The sequence below is a fragment of the Manis javanica genome, chromosome 11 (genome assembly GCF_040802235.1).
Source record: "Manis javanica isolate MJ-LG chromosome 11, MJ_LKY, whole genome shotgun sequence".
Lineage (NCBI taxonomy): Eukaryota > Metazoa > Chordata > Mammalia > Pholidota > Manidae > Manis > Manis javanica.
The window spans coordinates 106,111,083-106,133,911 of record NC_133166.1 but is presented as its reverse complement, the minus strand read 5'-3'; the positions used below and the strand labels follow the sequence as shown (position 1 = coordinate 106,133,911).

The window sequence follows — 22,829 nt, the reverse complement described above, 5'->3', positions numbered from 1 at the left end:
TGATATTTCTAAAATGCATTCCTCTCTTATCTCATGACCCTTCATTGTTTTAAAGAAATTTGTATCATTTGCTGGCCTATGGATGCAACTAGTAGCCAACCCAGCTTTATAGAAAATTGCCTTGAAGCAATACTGTCTCTACTCTCTCTACTTGTATCTCAAGCATTTCAGGTGATTGTTGATTTCAAAACTTAGATCTAGTCAGGATTTATAATAACATGATTGAGGTAGGTTCTGTTTAAGTCTTGGTGCACAAGAAAAACTTGTCTCTTTGCAATTCTAGGAGTCGTGTTTCACTCACCCATTGCTTGTGTATTTGTTTTCTTACCTTTTGTGCTCTGAAGGTAAAGGAGAGGACAAGACCTGTTATCTTTAATTTTTGCCTTATATTCTAAATTGCTGTTTCAGTTCATTTGTTTTAAAATGTAACACAATTCCAAACTTAAAAAACTGATAGTCTTGTATTTTGGCAAAGTCTCTTAAGCATATTTAGTTCTTGAAGACTTGTTTTTAAAAGTGACCTATTTTACATTACTCCATATACAGTTTTGCATTCTTTTGGGGGTGGAAAAATCTGTTTTTATCATATTCTTGAAACATTCTTTGACTTGCTGTGGATCCTTTCCCTTTTCCTTGCCCTGGGATCTTTTTAAAATTGACGCTTCCATAACTTAGGCTTGTGAGTAAGCCATAATGAGATGGAAGGTAGTCCCTGAGCTGTATGTCTTCTTTCTATCTAGTCTTGTGGTCCTGGCAAACCATTGTTATTTTTTAATCTGTTTAGCTAGATTGTGAAGAGCTAGGGCTCTGCTTTTATCAACTTTGTACCCATGGGTGAAAGAACCTTTCTGGGGTTCCTTACTAATAAGGTAAAATAAATGGGGACAAGAGGATTGTTACTATTGAATAGCAGAATGCATGTTTGGAATTGTGCCCAACACATAAAGGCCCTTATTATCAGTGTATTCCTAGTATCTTTGTATTTTCTGATTTGCCAGTTTCACCAAGTTGTTATAAAGATCATGTGTGAGAATAGATGTGAAAGCACTTAGTGTACGTGATTATAGAGAATTTCGTAGTCCTGATAATGAGCACTTTTCTTTACACAGCTCATGTTTAGATACCAAGTCACCTATCTTAATCACTTTTTTATTGTTAGAGGAAATAAGACTCTATTATGTATACATATTATAATAATTATCTTAAAACCAAGTAATTTCCCTTTTAGAGTTGTTCTACTAAATAGCTTCTATTTAGTTTCTGTGATGCTAAAATTTAAATGAGTACCAACATCGTTTTCTGTAGTTTACAGCTGAAGTTATGTATCATGCTGAGGCAGCTGTTAAGGCTGGCTCACTGCTGGTCAATGCAGCTATGAAGGAAGGAAAGTGTTTTCAGTTACTAAGTGAGGATGATATTTTTAAACGTCACCTAAATTCACAAATTAATACATCTACTCTTGACCTCTTTCCAGAGTCCTATATCCCCAGCTGCTTTTTGAATATTTCCGCTTGGATATTTTTGCTGTTGTTTCAAACTCAACATCTCTAAAACTGAGTTCACGATCTTGCTTTCAGAATTAGTGCCCTCTCTGATTTTCTTTTTACTATTAATGATACTATCATTTCCTGGGTTGGGCTTGATCATCTTTGATTGATTGCCATTCTGACCCCCTCTCTTTGGTTTATTCCTGGGTCCTTTTGGGCTTCTGTTTAGTAGTCTCTTTTGTCATTCACTTCCTGTTTTCTCTGCTGCCTTCCAACTTCATTTCCTTCGCTCTGTACCCTTCCATCTCTGATTTTTATCACCATATTGAGTACCAGAGTAATGGTCCTCAGACATCATTCTTAATGTGTTACTCTCCTTTAAAACTGTATTTTTAAAGCAATTAAATAAAGCAGTTCCTTTTTAGCTATTATATATAGGCCTCATGTTTAAGAGAGAGCTTTCTTTCAAATGTTGTCACTGACTTCCTCTCCCAGCTTTACCTCTCACATCTCTCCTTCGCTAACCCTTTTCTCCACCCAGTGGTTCAGTGTCGTGTCTCTTCATATTGTCCTTGATCTCCTTCTCTCTTTGTTTAGAAAGCCTCTTTTTTTCCTGCTTATACAAATTCTGCCCATTCTTCCTGTTTCTTTAGCATGAAGTCGCGTCACCCACTGTGATGCTTCCTCCTCTGAACTTAAGGACTTCATTTCTTTAATTTGGCGCTTAATCATTTACTGCTTAGTATTGTTTCCAAATTCTGACTTGCTTAACTTCACTTGTCTGCCTAGTCTTTTTTTAGATTAAGGGCTCCTTGAAGATAAGGATTATTTCTGATTCCTTGAATTTCCCAGAACCATGCTGGTATATAAAAAATGAGCATGCAATAATCACTATAATATTGTTTGATGAGAATATTTTTCTAATAATAGGAGCTTTTCAAAAACATTTAGGTAAAAATTCCTAAGGAATATGTCAATACTTTAGTGATTATATTTTTTAAATGCTGGTTTTTATTAGTACGGTGGCTTACTTTGAGCTTATGTTAAAGCTGCCTGTTCAGCAGACTCCTAAAATCTGTGATGGAGGATGGCTGGCCTCGAAACCTCACTTTACAAAGAGCAGGCAGGTGAGGAGCTGGCTCAGTACTGAGGAGTACTGAGCACTCAGGAGCTGGCTCAGGCCAGCACTGTCAGCTTCTGCGATCGCTGCTCTAGTGAGCTTGTGACTTAGATGTCCCGCCTTGCCTTTTGGGAGACTGACCTTATTCTTGTCCTGGGATTGATGAAAAGCAGAGAGCCCAGGTGAGGGGTAGGGAGGGAGAGGAAGAGATGCAGTAGAAAAGGCAGAGAACCCGTAAAACAGTGAGATGTGTTTTGTTTGATTTAGTAATCTTGCTGCCATCAGATGCAAATCAGCTCTGAGGTTGATGTGGAAGCAGACCTTCTTCAGGGGAAGTGGCTATTAGAGGGGAAACTTGGGAGGATAGTTTGGCTTCCTTCCCATGGCCCATTTGCTCTTTCTGTGTATCCCCTGAATGGACCAGTTGGGCTTTTTGAGGCAGGATGAGGAGTGTTCAGTGGGAAGATGGGGATAACACTGGTTTCCCAGTATAGAAGAGTAGTCCTTTCCTAGACTGGCTCTCACTGCCCCCCGGAAGCTCAGCAGGCTGAGCAGGAAAGGAGGGCCAAGGGCTTGGGCTCGGGAATAGAATGTGTCAGGCAGTTCCTGTTTGGCAAGTGACTAGCCATACAACTTTGGGCTAACACTTTTATACTCTGGTGGCAAGGCCTAGCAATGCCCTGAAATGTGTTTACGGTGCATTTCTTGGTTGACTGCTTGAACATCAGGGGATTCACTGAGACTAGTTTTTAGGAATTTTTTAGCTCATTTTGTGTATTTAAGAATGCATGTGTGGGAATACTTTCCCCAGACTCACTAGACTCAGAGAATTTTTCTCCTTGTTTGCTTTGTAGTTTCTTTTTATAATATACTTAGAGTGTATCATCTGTAAAGGAAAATTCTCTTTCTCATTCCAGATCATCTGCTAGGGACTAATAAATCATCTTTTCAATTGAAGGGTCATTATTATTTTTAGAAGAAATCTTAACGTCTATGATGTAAATAATAATTGTTAAGTTAATTATGTTTCTTTAATAAAATCTTACAAGATTGTCTTTTCCTTTAATTTTTGTAGAAAATGTGCCAGAGGAGCTCGGAGAGCCATTTTACACAGATCAGTATGACCAGGAACACATCAAACCGCCTGTGGTTAATCTGCTGCTGTCGGCTGAGCTGTACTGTCGTGCTGGGAGCCTCATCCTGAAGAGTGATGCTGCAAAACCCCTTTTGGGCCATGATGCTGTGATCCAGGCACTAGCACAGAAAGGTCTTTATGTCACTGACCAAGAAAAGTTGGTAACGGAACGAGATCTGCACAAGAAACCCATACAGATGGTGAGTCTATAGGCCCAAGATTACTGTGAGGTGTGGCTTTTGAGTGTGACTTGTATTGTAAAACAGGGATATACATTTAGAAACTGGATTTTCATCTCTGCCTAGAGTTTAAAAACTATCTTTTTCTTAGAAACCTCACTTCCAAATTAAGAAAGATTTTAATAAAGTATTTTGGGATGTTTGTTGCCGCTCTAATACCTGGAAAAAACAATTACATAATTTTCAACTACTTTAAAATGATTTTATTCAATTTAAAATTATATTTTTTCCATACAGACTAGTAAGAGATGGAAATAAAATTCTTGACCTTATTCTTATTAGGAAAGAGATGAGATTTGTAAGTGTTCATCTGTGTGCTTGAGTGACCTCTTGGTAAATTTCTGCATATCATATCTTTTTAGTTTATTTAATAATATTAATTCATTTTTGTGATAAATACACAATAAGGAACTCAAGGCTGGCCTGGAGCAAGCATTCAGGAACTCAGTCGTGATAGTCTCTGGGGACAAATCTGGATGCACGCTCACTGTGTGCTGCTTCAGCCAGTTGTACTAGTTTAGCTCAAATTCACGAAATGCTGGGCATCCTCCAGAATGGCGCGAGGAAACCAGGTCTGCACACAGCGTTAAATCATGCGCTCATAGGAGGCTAGCTGTCTTAACACGAGAGGAAGCAGAGAGGTGTATGTAGAAAATATTCTGAGATGCCTACTAAATTATGAGATTGAAGAAGGGTGAACAAAATTTACCAGATTTAGTTCTGAGTGAAGCGATGACCTACTCTGCTTTCTGCTCATTATCTTTCTTTAAAAAAGAACAAACCCTACTTTATTACTTTCAAGGAATGGAGGATAATGTCTCAAGAAAAGTTTAGTGACTGAATTTATAGATTTATAATAGAATTATTAAGGATCTAACAATGTTTATTATCAGTTATGAGATTTTCAGCTTTCACTGATGGCTGTTTACCTTATGGCTACCCTCTGATTTTTGTATACCTGCTTTGTGTACGTGTCATACATCTATGTGAACAGTTTGCTGATACCGGGATGGGCAGAATTCTACTTAGGGCTCCAGCAGTCTGATGCCCAGCCTTTCTAGAGTCTCAGCTACTAGTCGGATGCTCCTGCTTTGAGTATTTCCGCTTCCATTATTTCAAGGCCAAGTGGGTAGTTACAAACCACATCAATGACTTTGTGAATCTGTGTGCTAAATAGCTGCTCTTTCAGATACAGATACATGTTACGTAACTGAGTTGTCCTTAGAATAGGTTATCTATTTTATATCCTTCTCAATAAGAATGAAACAACGTGTTTTCCGCATTATTTTTCTGGTGCATTTTATGTGTGTGTGAAGATAAAATATGAAGATACTTGTATTTAAGAACGAGAGGATTGATAGGCTGCTAATTGCATCACAGTCAGGTTTCTTTCCAACAGTACTGATCCTGCTGATGACCATGAATGTATTTAAATCTGATTGTAGAAAACAATATTTAAGGAATGTAAGTTAAGTGATACGGAATTTCTGTTTCTCTGGTTCTGACTACTGTCTTTGGATTGTTAGAACACTGCCTATTTGACTACATCATCTTGACGCTTTGCACTGTCACTTATCGACCTGTTTAATTGTATACTTGCAGTTTTTGTCACAGTTTGATTTAATGTTTTCCAATTGCTATGAAATTTTTGATGATATTGTAATAATACTATTTTTCTAAAACCTATGTGAGTAAAAACTTTGTTCCTTAAGAAACTTTTGTTTGATTTTAGAGTAATAAGAGTAATGAGTATCAGTTTCCTTCTTTATCCTGCTATTTGGGAGGTATAATGAAAAATAGTGTGTTTAACTGTACTGATTATATTGATTCCCTCCCATCCCTCATCTTGATCGTCTAAATTATTTTACTACTTTGGGGATATTTTATTTCTGTATGCTCCCTCTTAGCTTTTTGGGAAAAAAATTATGTAGTGGTAGCAAAAGTATTAAAAGAACAAGGCAAACTTGACTAATCAATTTTTATTATTTTTGGGGTGGGTAAGGATTGAGAGAAATGCCTTTTTTTTTTTCTTTTTAACGTTTCTCAAGTGCTGTTTTTTTTGTTTTGTTTTAATTTTTTTTGTGTGGGTATTATTGATGTACACTCTTATGAAGGTTTCACATGAAAAAACAATGTGGTTTCTACATTTACCCATATTATCAAGTCCCCACCCACACCCCAATGCAGTCACTGTCCATCAGTGCAGCAAGTTGCCAGAGATCCACTATGTCCCTTCTCTGTGATACAGTGTTTTCCCGGTGATCCCCCACACCAGGTGTACTAAACATAATACCCCTCAACCCCCTTCTCCCTCCCTCCCCACCCGCCCTCCCACACCCCTCCCCTTTGGTAACCACTAGGTCATTCTTAGAGTTTCTGAGTCTGCTGCTATTTTATTCCTTCAGTTTTGCTTCTTTGTTATACTCCACAAATGAGTGAAATCATTTGGCACTTGTCTTTCTCTACCTGGCTTATTTTACTGAGCATAATATCCTCCAGCTCCATTCATGTTGTTGCAAATAGTAGGATTTGTTTCTTTCTTATGGCTGAATAGTATTCCATTGTGTATATGTACCACCTCTTCTTTATCCATCCATCTGCTGATGGACACTTAGGTTGCTTCCATATCTTGACTATTGTAAATAGTGCTGCAATAAACATAGGGGTGCATATGTCTTTTTGAATCTGAGAAGTTGTATTCTTTGGGTAAATTCCAAGGAGTGGGATGCCTGGGTCAAATGGTATTTCTATTTTTAGTTTTTTGAGGAACCTCCATATTGCTTTCCACAGTAGTTGAACTAGCTTACATGCCCACCAGCAGTGTAGGAGGGTTCCCTTTTCTCCGCATCCTCGCCAGCATTTGTTTTTCCTAGTCTTTTGGATGGCAGCCATCCTTACTGGTGTGAGGCGATATCTCATTGCGGTTTTAATTTACATTTCCCTGATGATTAGTGATGTGAAGCATCTTTTCATGTGTCTGTTGGCCATCTGAATTTCTTCTTTGGAGAAGTGTCTGTTCAGGTCCTCTGCCCATTTTTTAATCAGGTTATTTGCTTTTTTGGGTGTTGAGTGGTCTAAGTTCTTTATATATTTTGGATGTTAACCCCTTGTCAGATATGTCATTTACAAATATATTCTCCTATACTGTAGGATGCCTTTTTGTTTTGTTGATGGCGTCCTTTGCCGTACAGAAACTTTTTAGTTTGATGTAGTCCCATGAGTTCATTTTTGCTTTTGTTTCCCTTGCTCGAGGAGATGGGTTCAGGAAGAAGTCGCTCATGCTTATATTCAGGAGTTTTTTGCCTATGTTGTCTTCTAAGAGTTTTATGATTTCATGTCTTACATTCAGGTCTTTGATCCATTTCGAGTTTACTTTTGTGTATGGGGTTAAACAGTAATCCAGTTTCATTCTCTCATTCCCTTGCATGTAGCTGTCCAGTTTTGCCAACACCAGCTGTTGAAGAGGCTGTCATTTCCCCATTGTATGTCCATGGCTCCTTTATCATATATTAATTGACCATATATGCTTGGGTTTATATCAGGGCTCTCTGGTCTGTTCCATTGGTATCTATGGGTCTGTTCTTGTGCCAGTACCAAATTGTCTTGATTACTGTGGCTTTGTAGTAGAGCTTGAAGTCGGGGAGCATAATCCTCCTGGCTTGATTCTTCCTTCTCAGGATTGCTTTGGCTATTCGAGGTCTTTTGTGGTTCCATATGAATTTTAGGACGATTATCTCTAGTTCGTTGAAGAATGCTGTTGGTATTTTGATAGGAATTGCATTGAATCTATAGGTTGCTTTAGGCAGAATGGCCATTTTGACAATATTAATTCTTCCTATCCATGAGCATGGGATGTGTTTCCATTTATTGGTGTCTTCTTTAATTTCTCTCATGATTGTCATAGTTTTCAGAGCATAGGTCTTTCACTTCCTTGGTTAGGTTTATTCCTAGGTATTTTATTCTTTTTGATGCAACTGAATGGAATTGTTTTCCTGATTTCTGTCTCTGCTAGTTCATTGTTAGTGTATAAGAATGCCACAGATTTCTGTGTATTAATTTTGTATCCTGCAGCTTTGCTGAATTCAGATATTAGATCTTGTAGTTTTGGAGTGGATTCTTTAGGGTTTTTTATGTACAGTATCACGTCATCTGCAAACAGGGACAATTTAACTTCTTCCTTGCCAATCTGGATGCCTTTTATTTCTTTGTGTTGTCTGATTGCCGTGGCGAGGACCTCCAGTACTATGTTGAATAGAAGTGGGGAGAGTGGGCATCCCTGTCTTTTTCCTGATCTTAAAGGAAAAACTTTCAGCTTCTCATTGTTAAGTATAATGTTGGCTGTGGGTTTGTCATATATGGCCTTTATTATGTTGAGGTGCTTGCCCTCTATACCCATTTTGTTGAGAGTTTTAATCATGAATGGATGTTGAATTTTGTCAAATGCTTTTTCAGCATCTATGTAGATGATCATGTAGTTTTTGCCCTTCATTTTGTTGATGTAGTGGACAATGTTGATGGATTTTCAAATGTTATACCATTCTTGCATCCCTGGAATAAATCCTACTTGATCATGATGGATGATCTTTTTGATGTATTTTTGAATTGAGTTTGCTAATATTTTGTTTAGTATTTTTGCATCTGTGTTCATCAGGGATATTGGTCTGTAATTTTCTTTTTTTGTGGTGTCTTTGCCTGGTTTTGGTATTAGAGTGATGCTGGCCTCATAGGATGAGTTTGGAAGTATTCCCTCTTCTTCTACTCTTTGGAAAACTTTAAGGAGGATAGGTATTAGGTCTTCACTAAATGTTTGATAAAGTTCAGCGGTGAAGCCATCTGGTCCAGGGGTTTTGTTCTTACGTAGGTTTTTGATTACCAGTTCCATTTCGTTGCTGGTAATTGGTCTGTTCAGATATTCTGTTTCTTTCTGGGTCAGCCTTGGAAGGTTGTATTTTTCTAGAAAGTTGTCCATTTCTTCTAGGTTATCCAGTTTGTTAACATATAATATTTCATAGTATTCTCTAATAATTGTTTGTATTTCTGTGGTGTCCGTAGTGGTTTTTCCTTTCTCATTTCTGATTCTGTTTATGTGAGTAGACTCTCTTTTTTTCTTGGTAAGTCTGGCTAAGGGTTTATCTGTTTTGTTTATCTTCTCAAAGAATTAGCTCTTGCTTTCATCGATTCTTTCTACTGTTTCATTCTTCTCGATTTCATTTATTTCTGCTCGAGTCTTTATTATGTCCCTCCTTCTACTGACTTTGGGCCTCATTTGTTCTTCTTTTTCTAGTTTCATTAATTGTGTGTTTAGACTACTCATATGGGATTGTTCTTCTTTCCTGAGGTAGGCCTGTATTGCAATGAAATGCCTTTTTTTTTAATGAGAACACACATTGGAGAATATATGCTTTTTTTTTTAAATCACAGTGCTTTCAAAGACAGATTTTAAAAGTATAACCTTTAAAATGTTTTCATCTATATTTATATCAGTGGAAAAGTATTTTCAGACGCTATGTATTAATTATAATGGACTAAAGTTTATTCAGCGCAGTCACTATTAAGATTTCTAGAAGGCATTGTAATCGTGATCTGCATAATGAATATTACAAGAATGTGAGTAAAGAGCAAATGTAAACAATACACAGTTATAGTGTTAAATGCACACCATTCTGAGAGCTAACATGAAGTATGCTGGAGTCAGCATTCAGGGTGACTAAATGATTACCATAGGAAGAGTTGTATATATAAAATCATAGGGGAGCGTCTTTCAACTGAAAGTTTGTCCTAGCCCAAATCATGTTATCTATCAATTTTTTTGTTGAAATAAATACTTGTATCTAGGATGATGTGAAAACTGAGGTATGTGTAGTCAGTGGAGCCATTTGCTAAAAAAGGTTGCTTAAGAGTACTGAGAAGGTTTTAAACTTTCTTTCCCTAGCAAAATGAAGTTGGGTTTGTAGTGTGTTCAGGTTGGGCTGAGGGATTTGATCAATATCATAAAATCTTAAATACATAGAATTTTATAGCCAGAAAGAGCCTTAAAAATCAGAAACTATGAAGTATGAAACTTCCTAGTTATGAGGAATCTGATGAACATGTGTTCCTGGGAACTTTGAATACAGATTCCCTGGCCCTCTAGTCAGAGCTGCAAGTTAGATCTTTTAGAAGAGGGGTTGGGACATGTATTTTTAAACAAGTGTTCTGGTCAAGTTTTGAGTATAGGAAGTTTCAGTCATTTTATATATGTGATACTTAGAGTTTAGAGAGGTTAAATAATTTTCATGAGGTAACCCTGTATCGTAGCAAAACTAGTTAGAATCTGAATGAATTAGAATTGTAACAATGCTATAATCTGCAGCAAGCTTGCACACTTAAGTATTTATTTAGAATCATGTTTTCCCAGCTGTCTAAACTGCAGACTGGTTACAGATCAGACTCCTCATTGTCAGTCTGCTTTCCAACCATTTTTGCAGACAAAGGAAATAAGAGTTGATATTTGTAAGACTCAATTATTTAAGTAGATGTGTATACATATGAATATAGTACATGATATGGAATTATAAGATTGATTTTCATATATGACTTGTAAAATTATGTTAATTACTTAGCCAAATCTTGTTTTAGAACAATCATGATTATATGACCAAAATATTTGTTTGAAAGTGCTTTCTTTTAATGAGTCTCAAAAACAGATTGAACATTCTGTTTGCTTAATGGAAACTAAAGTGGATTGATAGGTCATTTGATTAGTAAGGCATCAAATGTTCTTTCATGAACTGTATCAGTATTGTTATAATGGATGTTTTTGGATATTCAGAAAACATAACCTAAAAAGTTATTATGCATCTATGCTACTAGCCATTACACTGCTTTATAATTGGAAGGCCAGTGAAGCTGTGGTTATAACACAGAAAGATGATGGAAATACTTTTTTTAACCTCAAGGAGGATAGTCATATAAATAAAGAAGTGTTGTTTCATTTTATCATATTTTGTGGTCTGTTAATTCAGCTGACCACTGACACCTCCACTGGAATGATGTTGAGCTTAGAATCTAGTGAAGACTGGGAAGAAACTAATTAGACAGCATGCAGGAAGTGCTCTAATTGCAAGCTTAAGCAATAGACATTGGGAACGCAGAAGCGGGGTGCTGATTTCTGCTAGGGAAGATCAGGGAAGGCGACACAGTGCAGGATGACTGATGGGGCTTCAGAGGGTAGGAAAAGCTATGGGGTGGGAATGGTGACCCGGCTGAAGAATTTGATTGTTTGACCCAAGTTTGAACTTGGAAGTAGGTTATGTATTACAAGTTGCAGTGTTGACTGCATGGAGGCATAAATGTGAGATGAGGCTAAAATATAGGTCGGGGTTAGATTACGAAGAGGCTATGAAGTAAAGTTAAGGAATTTTAATCATATTATGGGTTACAGGCCATGAAATAAGTTCTTATATTGTTTTCTCAGGGTTTTGTTGCTATTGGTGGTGGTTTGTTGGTTTGTTTTTTCCCTGCCTACATTAAACAAATAAAACATTGCAAAACACTGTAAATGTGTAAATTAATGCAGATTATTAATTATCAGGTCTTCTTGATTTGCTTATATTTATCTGTATACTTGCTCACTTATCAGACTATCTGGTGGCTCTTTTGGTTGAGGTTACTATGTGCCAGGCCGTGTACTTAAACACACACCCTCGCATAATGTAAGTCTTACGACAATCTGAACAGCAAAGTGTATCATCCCTGTTCTCCTGAGGAGGAACTGAGGCTTTGAGACCACAATTAAGGTCACAGAGCCAGCACAGAAAATATTGAGGGCAGGATTCAAATCTTCTCTGCTTTAACTGTAAATCCCATGTTCTTAACCACTGAATTATATTTTTTGTGCCTGCCTGTGTAATAGGAAAATAATAGGACTCTAGGTAATAGGAAAGTGGGGAGTGGAGAGGTCAAAAGAAGTGAAAACGGATGATAATCTTGTAATTTGTTCAGGCTTCTTTGCAAAGTAATTTATTCATTCTGTTCCTGTCTTGAAGGTTATATCAGTTTCCTGTACTAGGGAGTAACTGTAGCTTTTGAGTTCAATGACTGCTAATAGTGGATGAAGCAGAATTGTGATAGAGTTTTTCTGGATAGATGTGAGTTTCTTGATTTTTGAGAATGTGCAAGATAATCCCTAGTTACAATTACCTTTTCTAGGTACGAGAAAGATGTTGAGAACAGAGAAGCTGACCTCAGGAACATTGTGTATCCCTTTTCTCTTTTTCTTCCTCCCTCCTTCCTTTCCAGCATGTTGGTCCAGTTTGGCATCTATTCTTAGGGATTTCCATGGCGCCACCATCTGTTAGAATTCCATGTAATTTACTTATGTAGAAGCTTAAAAAAATCTTTAACCTGTTTATGAAGATTAAAAATTGTACTTTAGAGGAAAAGGAATATATAAATGTAACATTACAGTAGCAGTTGAGGAGATAATTTCTAGTGGCCTTTGCATAATAATGCCTTGCAAATTTAAGAGAAGAACTTGTAAAAAAATTTTACATTCTCATAGTTACTATTGAGTAGGGGTTTTTTCCTCATGTATAGTGCTGAATCTCAGTTTCTTATTCCCACTAATCACTACCTAATTTGGATTCCTTATTTCTAGGTAACATATTACATACACTTCAGTTACAAATTTACATTATCTTTTGATATCTTACAACCATGTTTATTATGTTTGAATCTGTTTATGGATAATAATATATTTATAATTCCAAGTTTACATTCTCATAGAAATAACTTGATGAATGGTGCTTATTTTACCAGATGATCTTCCGGAAAAACCTTTTTTATATTTATAACAAAATAAGGCCATTTATTAATTTATTCAGTATATTTATGGAGTTTCTGCCATCTACTGTGTTATTATCTTTGGTGATTAAAAAGTTTCTATCCTTCGACGTCTCACTCCGCTGGGGATTGTAGGAAAATAACCAAATTATAATACGAATGTTTCAGGTGTATTTTGCTCAATCCTACTTTTAAATGCTGAGTTTGGGAAGATGCAAAGGAGCTTCCCGGGTGGCAGGTGAAGGGCATGTTGTGAGTCGTGTGATCGAGAGCATCGGGCAAGTCGGAAGTGTGAGGGCGCAATACATGCAGCAAAAGCAAGAGATTTGGTCGTGACTTCAGCACCGACACACTAGGGGGTGACGGAAAAAGAAGAGCAGAGAGTTAGATGGGGGCAGGGCATCAGTGACCTTTTATGTCAGGCCAAGTGTGTACTTTATCCTAGAAATGATAGGGAACTACCAGTATAGGGTTTTAAGCCAAAGGGTCGTTATCAGATGTGTGTCACAGAAGGCCGCTTTGGTGGTATTGTGAAAGCGATAACGCTTAGGAGCCAGTTGAAATAGCCAGGCACCTCAGAGGCTGTTGAGATGCAGAAGGGGTTGATTGGGAGAGGCATTTTTGAGGTAGAATTGAGGTGATTTTTTGGCTCATCAGAGTTGGGAAATGAGGAGAATCTGGAGTAAGACTAGCAAAACAACTTTTATCCCTTACATCAAGGTGGTCCACTCTGTTATAACCATAGAAAAAACTAGGTTATTGATTTCACTCCATTCTTCTAGGAGCCTCAGGGTCCAGATGTTAGCCTCCCCATTCTCTGCTGATCAAGGTACTTTTGAACGCTGATATTTTTACCTAATAATGATGAAATAAGTTAGAGTTGCAGCTTTATAGTTTAAAAATCTTGAGCTGATATTATTAAATATCTTATTTTTGATGAGAAGGATAAAGGTGAGTATAAATTTCTCTTTTTAGTACCTATTAAAAAAGAGTTGGTATAAGTGAAAGTGGGTCTTTGTACAAAGAAATGAAATAAGATTGATAATGCATTTTGTTGGTTTTTTTAGTTTATGTTACACTTACATGTTTACTGCAAAGACAGATGGGGATTCATTTGTTTAATAGATAATCAGTTCCTATTGTGTACTCTAGGCTAGGCATCGGTGAGAAAGTAGATGGAATCTGCTCTAATGATGCTCTTGGAAGACTGGGGGGTCGCTTGAGGTTGAAAGAGCTGCAGTGTGGGAACAGGGTAGGACTGAGGAATAAAGAGAATTGAAAGAACTTTACAAATACAAGTTGTTAATGTGATATGTGATACAGGTGGTTGGATACTACGTTGTAGATGAGAAAACTGCCACTCTAAAATGTTAATTAACTTGCCAGGGCCAAACAGATAATAAAGGAGGATTTAGCTTGTATCTGCTGACTCCAGAGCACGTGCCTGTTTCATTTACACCATGGCCTTCCAAAACCCCAGCACAACAAACAAGTGAAAAAAAAGTGAGATCATACGTGGGAATATAAAATATAAAATAAATAAAGCTCACAGATACAAGGACAGTAATCGCCAGAGGTGGGGCGGAAAGGAGGCAAAATGGAGAAGGGGGTCAAAGGTATACATTTGAAGTTATAATATAAAATAAGACATAGGGATATAATGTAAGCATGGTGACTGTAGATAATACTGTGTGGCTTATTTTAAAGTTGCTAAGAAAGCAAATTTTAAAAGTCCTCATTGCAAAAGAAATTTTGCAACTATTTCAGTGATCATTTTGCAACATATAAATACAGAACCATGCTGTTCACCTGGAACTGATATCTTTTTTCTTTTTTCTTTCTTTTTTTAATATGGAACACTTCACAAATTGCATGTCATCCTTGTGCAGGGAACCATACTAATCTTCTCTGTATCCTTCCAATTTTAGTATATGTGCTGCCAAAGCAAGCACTGGAACTGATATATTTTATGTCAGTTATACCTCAGTGTAAACAAAAAACCCCAAACCATACTATTTCTGTAGTGCTTAATAGCTTATGAGCATTTACCCCCCCTTTTTTGTAACAATCATAAAAGATAAATAGGGCAGTTACTGCTGTTTCTTTTGACAAGTAAGAAAAGTTTATAGATGGAATTATTTAATAAATACTTGGTTCCTACTGAAAGAAGTGTAGAAGGAGGAAGTGAACACATGATCATATAACTGGTTAGTAACAAAGCAGGTCTAGTTAGGTCCCAGGTCTTCTGACTCCTGACCCAGTGCTTGTTCTACAAGTACCTTGTACTGTCATTTCTTCTTCCTGTCTTTGTGGATTATGTTCTGCATTGATTCTGGGGAGACTCCCAGAAAACTACTAGCATGAAATAGGATGTCAAAGAGTGAGAGGGTGTGTAGCAGTGAAGGGGAATATGTGAGAGGGGAGCAGAGTGGGAATCCCAAGAATAGGACTAGTGGGGAGAAAAGGGATTGGTTTCGATCACCAGACTAAGGGACTGTCTCAGTCTGCTCAGTCTGCTGTGACAAACACCACAGACTGAGTGACTTACAGTCAGCAGAAATGTATTCCTCACAGTTCTAGAGACTTGGAAGTCCATGGTCAAGGGTCAGCGTGGCCAGGTTCTGGTGAAGGCCTCTTCCAGGTTGCAGCCAGCTTTCACTGTGTCCTCACGTGGCGAAAAGGGTAGGAATCTCTGTGGGGCCTGTTTTATAAAGGCACTAACCCCATTCCTGAGGGCTCTGCTTTCATGACCGCATCACCTACCAAAAGCCCCAGATCCCAATATCATCAAGTTGGTCTTTAGGATAAATTTGAGGGGAGCACAAACAATTAGACAATAGCAGATACTCTTATCTAAGGGGTGTATCTCATTTAGTGACCACTGACATAAAAGACACAGATTTTAAAAAACAATGATTCATATTGCAAAATAGTTTAATTTAAAACATTTTACTTTAGGATTCATTTTCACAACATTGGTATAGAAAAGAATGACTTATAATAATCTTAGTTTTCAAGAACATGTGAAATGAAAAATATGTTCATTATAATATTTAATATAACATTCATTATATTAAAAAGTCTTATTCTTAAATATAATCCACCTTCTCCTTTAGCTATTGAAAACTTTTAATATGTCTCATATTTTTCCCTGGTTTTATTGACAAAGGTATAGATATTTAGGGTGTACAACTTCGTATGTTGATATACATGTACATTGTGTATACTTACCATATTGCTAAATGCCAGGTATTATGCCTGGAACACAGGGCTCCATAAAAAGTATTAATTTCTGGCCACAGAGACTCCTCAGAGACCAGAAGCATACCCTGCTTCTGACCATTGCTGACTTATCTAAGAGTTAAGATACCTGATGTATGGTGGGCTTAGTAGTTTGTTTACTGGGAATCTGAAAACCCTGATGGACGGAGCATTCACCACAATGATGGAAGGTGGTTGGAACCATGCCACCTCGCTGAGGCAGTGCCCTAGCCAGAAGCCCGTGAGCTTCTGCGGCTGAGGTCCCTGGAGCTGCTCAGTTTCTGTCCCTCCTAAGCTGGGTGGTTCAGCTCTTCTGTAGAGTCTGTGAGCTACTTTGGAGTCCTCTCAGTAAGTCCTAGTTTTTGTTTGAATTAGCATAGTTATCTGTCCACTCTGTTATATAGATATCTAATAGACATCCATCTAATAGATAACTATTAGATATAATTATGTAATGAACATCTAATCTATCTGATTCTTTCTGTTGTTGCCATTAAAAGAACTGTAGTTGAGCATTAAAGAAAAAGGCATCCATTGACCTTTTTTTTTTCCAGTTGAGGACAGGTTTAGCCGTAGAAGTAAAGTTTTAGAAATGAAAGAGACTCTAACAATCATCTGTTCTAGAGTTTTAAAATTCCTTTGACTGTGACTCACAGAAATATACTACAAACATATCTACCACACCTAGCTTACCTAGTTACAAAATATATTACAGAAACAAAAGTATTTTTCCTGTAACTTGATTTTTTTTATTCTATTTGGAAAAAATACGGGTTGTGACTAGCTGAACTGACCATATATGACTCATGAATGGATTAGAAACCCACATTTAAACTGATTTGGTTAAATTGCTTTATTTTATAGAGAAGAGTAGCAAATAACAGTGTTGGTACTGAAAACTACCATACCCATGTTTTTCTTAAAAATATTTTTTAATATACGCATTGCCAATACCTTCTGTTTTAATGAAAAGAACAATGGGAATAGAGTTTGTTTGTGGACTTGCCTCCTTAAGACTTATTTTATCTACTCTCTAGGGTATACTGGTGCGAGATTAAATTTCCTAAAGTAATACTATACTTTCATATCTTATTTCTCAATTCAGAAATTTTAACCATTTTATTAGACTTCAGATGCATTGTACACACAGTTTCAGATGCATATTCCTTTTTTAAAAAAATTTGTTTGACTTTTCAGAGCTAGGATCTGAAATATGATGGAAGAATTTGCTTCAAGCTTTGTCTATAAAATAGATAATTTGCTTAAAAATTTTTTTAATTGAGTATAATATATAACATTATATGTATGGTTGATCCTTGAGCAACATGGGTTTGAACTGCATGGGTCCACTTAAATGCAAATTTTTTTTCAATAAATATATTGGAAATTTTTTTGAGATTTGTGGCAATTTGAAAAACTCAAAGATAAACCACATAGCCTAGAAATTTTTAAAAAATTAAGAAAAAGGTAAGTATGCATAAAATATGTTAGATGCTAGTCTATTTTATCATTTACTATCATAAAATACACACAAATCTATTTTTTTTAAGTCAGAATTTATCAACTTCCAGACCATGCATGGTTCCATTCACAATCGAGAGAAATGTAAACAGACGTGAAAATGCAGTATTAAATCAGCTGTGTCCGATTAGCTATCGTGCACCCGGTGCCACTGTGGTAACTTCACAGGGCCTCCTCCTGCTGTCATGGCAAGCGCACATGTTGCTGGTTTCTGCTTAAAACGCCATGTGACGCTTGTCTCTGCGTGTGCAGCATCTCTGCAGTCAGCGACGTACCCAGCAAAAAGTGATCTCTGCGGTTCTCACATATTTTTCCTTGTGTTTAGTACAGTGCCGTAAACATTGAAGAACACCAGGGGGCTGTACAAAGCGCTTCTAGTGTTGCTGGAAATGCTTCCAAGAAACAGAGAAAAGTCATGAAATTACAAGAATAAGTTGAACTGCTTGATAAGTACCATAGATTGAGGTTTGCAGCTGTGGTTGCCCATTTTAAGATAAATGAATCCAGTGTGAGGACCATTGTAGAAAAAAAAGAAAAAAGAATGTGAATCTGTTGTAACAGCTATGTCAGTGGGCATGAAAATCTTGCATTTTTTGTGTGTGAAATATATTTTATTTCATGTTGAAAATGCAGCTTTTATGTGGGTACAGGATTACTATACAAAAGGCACACTTATAGACCCAGTATGATTCGAGAAAAAGCAAAGTCATTAATGCAGACGAGAGTGCCCTATTCTGGGAAAAAATTCCACAAAGGACATGTTTATCAGTAAGGAAGAGAAGCAGGCACCAGGATTTGAGGCAGGAAGGGATAGGCTAACTAATATTTTGTGCAAATGCAGTCAGGTTAGTGATTAGTACTGTCTTTATCTATCAAGCTGCTAAACCCTGACCCTTGAAGGGAAAAGATAAGCACCAGTAGCCAGTCTTGTGGTTGCACAGCGAGAAGGCGTGCACAACAAGAGCCTTTTTTCTGGATTGGTTCCTCAGATGCTTTTTCCCTGAAGTCAGGAAGTACCTTGCCAGTAAGGGACTGCCTCTTAAAGTTCTTTGGATATTGGACAACGCCCCTTGCCACCCAGGACCCCATGAGTTGAACACTGAAGATGTTCAAGTGGTCTTTTTGCTCCCGAAGACAGTGCCTCTAATTCAGCCTCTAGATCAGAGGGGCCTCAGGGCCTTTAAGGCTCATTACTTGCAGTGCACTATGGAAAGGATTGTCAGTGCTGGGGACAGAGAGATGACATGAAAGCCTGGGAGGTTTACACCACTGAAGATGCCATTGTTACAGAAAAGGCTGTGAAAGTAGCAAACCCAAAACAATAAATTCCTGCTGTCACCATACATAGTTACAACATTTTTGTGTGTGTGATGAGGTTTACTTTCAGCAACTTGCAAATATGCAACACCAGTAGTATTAACCAGAGTAACTATGCTGTATATTGTATCCCCATGACTTGTTTTATAACTGTAAGTTTGTACCTTGATCCCTTCACCCATTCTGTCCACTGCATTCCTACCCCTCTCCTGTGGCAATCACCAATCTGTTCTTTGTTGAGCTTGGTTATTTTTAAAGAAATTTATTTTTTAAGTCCCACATATAAGTGAGAGCATATGGTATTTGTCTTTCTGACTTACTTGACCCATCCATCCATTGGCAAGATTTCATTCTTTTTAATGGCTGAATAATATTCCTCTCTGTGTGTATATATATCCATCCACATTTTATTTTTCCATTCATCCATTGGTGAACACTTGGGTTGTTTCTGTATCTTGGCTATTGTAAATAGTGCTGCAGTGAACATGGAGGTGCATGTATCTTTTTGAATTTTTGTTTTTGATAATTCACTTTTGAATAATGAAAATATAGTATTCTTTTGTTTGTAATCTCATCTTCATAATTCATTTAAAATAGCAAAACTGCTAAGATACTTAGGAAATTGTCTGATATTAAAGACCTGCCAGCAGTAATTTTTGATGGCTATTGAAGTTGAATTAAATGTATATTAGCTAGGACTTTTCATCTCTTAAAAAGAGACAAAAGAAATTACATATTCATTGTATGTTACTAAACTTCAATAGATGTTATAGTAGCAGGTTATATGTCTTTATATGTGATATCAGTTACTTATATGTAATTATATAAATATATATAAGTAGAGCAAATGACTGAGATGTTAGCAGGCTTGATATAGAAATGCAGATTTTTCTAATTTGCAGTTATAGTGCAGTGCTATAGACTAGTGACGGTCACAGCAGTTGTCTGTTGAGCAGATGACCCCTCTCCTCACCCCATGATACCAGCCCATTTCTGCAGCTTCGTAGATGGTTGCAGTTTAACAAATTGTTTTTAATTAATGTCAGTGATGTGATTTAAAGAAATAAAATAGATAATAAAAAAAACTTTGTAAAAATTGTTCCATTTGGATGCTTGCCCATATTCAGATACATGGATAAATGAGCTTCTCTAATAGGAAGAAAAGATCTTTATAATACTTAGGTTCCTTCTCAGCCTGTACTGCTTTTTGGCTGAAAGGGGGTTTAATGAGCTATGTTACAAAGCTGTTCCAGGGGCCTGTCTTCTCAGGAAGTTCTTTTGATACACTTGCAGGATGTAAGAATGCTGATTATTGTTTGCCTGACTCTAAAAATTATAGTTGGTGGTAAGCAGTCAAATAAGTAAACAAATAAAAGATAATTTTAGAGAATGGTAAGGAACATAAAGAACATAAAAGGATAAAAGTGATCTGAGGGAATTGTGCACCACTTTATTATAGTTAGAATGGTTAGGGGCAGCCTTACACAAGAGAATATATTTGAGCATGATAAGGAGCCAGTTGGGCAAAGGTAAGGAGAAAGAGTCTTGCTAACAGGGAACAAATACAAAGGCCCTGAATTGGTAGATAATCCACAAAATCAATAAATTTCCTATCTGGATGATAAATTTCTACCAAGAGTTTCCTGGAGGGAACATTTTCAGCAATTTTCAATTTTAGTGTTGCATTTATTTACCATATAATTTGTACAATATAAAGTACTTGATTCATTCCAAGTATTTGTTGAGAATTATTGTGGCCCTAGTTAATGGGATTCAGTAGTGACAGACCAAGCCCTTATTTCACAGAGGTAGTATTTTAATAGCAAAGACAAATAGTAAGAGTTACATCATAACAATTTCAGACAGTGGGAAATGCTCTTGAGTAAATCCCCAAAAGAAAGGGGCTACAGGTAAGGGACCCCATTTTCATAGGAGGGAGTTAGGGAAGGCTTTATAGATACAGGAGGCAGTTAGGGAAGGCCCGTGTAGACACAGGAGGGAGTTAGGGGGAGGCCTGTATAGAGAGTTGGTATCTGAATACCAAGAGGTAGCATGTGACAATCTGGGAAAAGAACATTACAAGCAAGAGGGAACAGCAAGCATAATGGCCTTGATGCAGGAGTGAGTTTGGTATGTTTCAGGGACTGAAAGAAGGCCACTGAGGCTGGTCATGAGCCAGACTGATGGGGAAAGTGGTGTGAGACCTGGTTAAAGAGATGACTACTGGTTCTAGGCCAGCCTAGCTTAGTACAAAAAGAGCCCTTTTACTTGATCCAGTGTAGTTCACCAGAATCCAGTACTCAGGGTTGGAGCTGAACCTGCACTAATACTAAGACATGTTCTTTGTCTTACTCTGCAGGTAGACTAAAGCAGGTAGAACCTTGTAGACCATAAGAAGTTTGAATTATTCTGAGTACAAGGAAATCACTGGAGATTTTAAATAAGGCAATGAGTTTGATCTGGTTTCATTTCAAAATGTGCCTTCAGGTTGCTTTTTAGACAGTGGGTGTAGTATAGGAGGTGAGCATGAGAAGAGGGGTGGGATGAGACTGCTGGAGAATCAAGCATTGTATCTTGGGCATGTTAAGTGCTTTCTAGCTTTTGAGAAACAATGTATGAGTGAAGTTTAGGAGTCCTGTGTAGAGATTTAAATTGGGAGTTATCAACATTTAAAGCCCATGGGCCTGAATGAAAGTATCTAGGAACAAAATGTGGATAGAAAACTATTAAGAGCCATTATAGTAATTACAGCATGGGAGAAAAGCTTCCTTTCTCATAAATGTCAGTATTTTAATATAGTAGCATTGTAATAAGGCAGAACAATTTGAGAAAAGACTGGATGCATGTATGTGATAATGTTAGTAAGTACAGTGCTGTATCAGTATAAAATCACTCTTGCGCGGTGAAGCCAAGAGTTAACATGATTTATAATCCTGATAATGACACTCTAAAGCTTCTTCCTGAATATCAGAAAGTTCTGTCAAGCTTATTCTGAAAAAATTAGTTGTCTTGGGTGTTGAAGATGCAGTGTGAGTTGTGTACTGTCATCTTAGTCCTTGGTCCGGGAGCTCAGGAACATTCCTGTTCTGTGACTCAGCCCTCGGGTTGCCCTGTAGAGAAACACTGGAGAGGGAGCTATGCCTAGAAAAGGCAAGTAAGACAAAGAACAGGTTTTAGTGTTAGGGCAGGTTCGGTTCCAACCCCGAGTACAGGATTCTGGTGAACTACACTGGGTCAAGTAAAAGGGCTCTTTTTGTCCTAAGCTAGGTTGGCCTAGAACCAAGTAGTCGTAAGAGGTTCTTTATTTTCTGTAACAACCACACATAGAACTTACTATTCCAGTAGGGCCGGTGGCCATCCTGCCTGTCTGAGAGGAAGAAGAACCTGAGAGTAAAAGAGGGAGAAGCCTGGGCACAGGTGCAGGGAGGGCAGGAGAAAATGCGGAGAAGTGGTCAGTCGTGAAAAAAAGTGGGAGCAGTTGGGTGAGGAGAGGAAGGAGCCGGAAGAAGAAGACAGTTTGGGGGCAGGTACTGCGTCCAGCCCTAATACTTGGAAAATCTTTAAAGGAGAGAGAGAGAGAAAACTCCGAATTCTTACAGATCCTCTTAATATCTTACTTACTGGTCTTGAGGAAGAGAGAACTAGAGCCGGACAACCTGCCTTTCCTCTGGAGGGAGCAGGTCCTGGCCTCCTGCGCACTATGGGCAGATGGCAGAGAAGAGGTCAGGCCTCAGTGCTGACCTTGAACTCCTCGGAATATAATACCCTTGCAAAGCATGTGGACCCAGTCAGTGTTTCAGAGTCTGTTTCTTACCAACATTTCTCTTCCCTGGATATGGAATAAAGGGAAGGATAGGGGTGCTTAGAAGAATTTCTTTCCCCTTCAGCCAACTTCATGATTAGAAGGATTTAGATTTTTGATTTCT

At 37.5% G+C, this 22,829-nt stretch overlaps 1 protein-coding gene and 1 non-coding gene across 5 annotated transcripts in view; one reads left to right on the top strand and one right to left on the bottom strand.

The window, feature by feature from the left end:
• Positions 1-22,829, top strand: part of CAMSAP2 (calmodulin regulated spectrin associated protein family member 2) — a 101,009-nt gene that overhangs the window by 14,797 nt on the left and 63,383 nt on the right. For all 4 annotated transcript variants that reach the window (XM_073217188.1, XM_073217185.1, XM_073217189.1 and 1 more), the window contains exon 2: positions 3,683-3,942. In XM_073217188.1, coding sequence (XP_073073289.1) covers positions 3,683-3,942 — 260 coding nt within the window. The remainder of the gene's footprint in view (positions 1-3,682; positions 3,943-22,829) is intronic.
• Positions 14,650-14,756, bottom strand: LOC118969837 (U6 spliceosomal RNA). Its single transcript, XR_005057681.1, has one exon. It is a non-coding gene; the product is annotated as a U6 spliceosomal RNA (small nuclear RNA).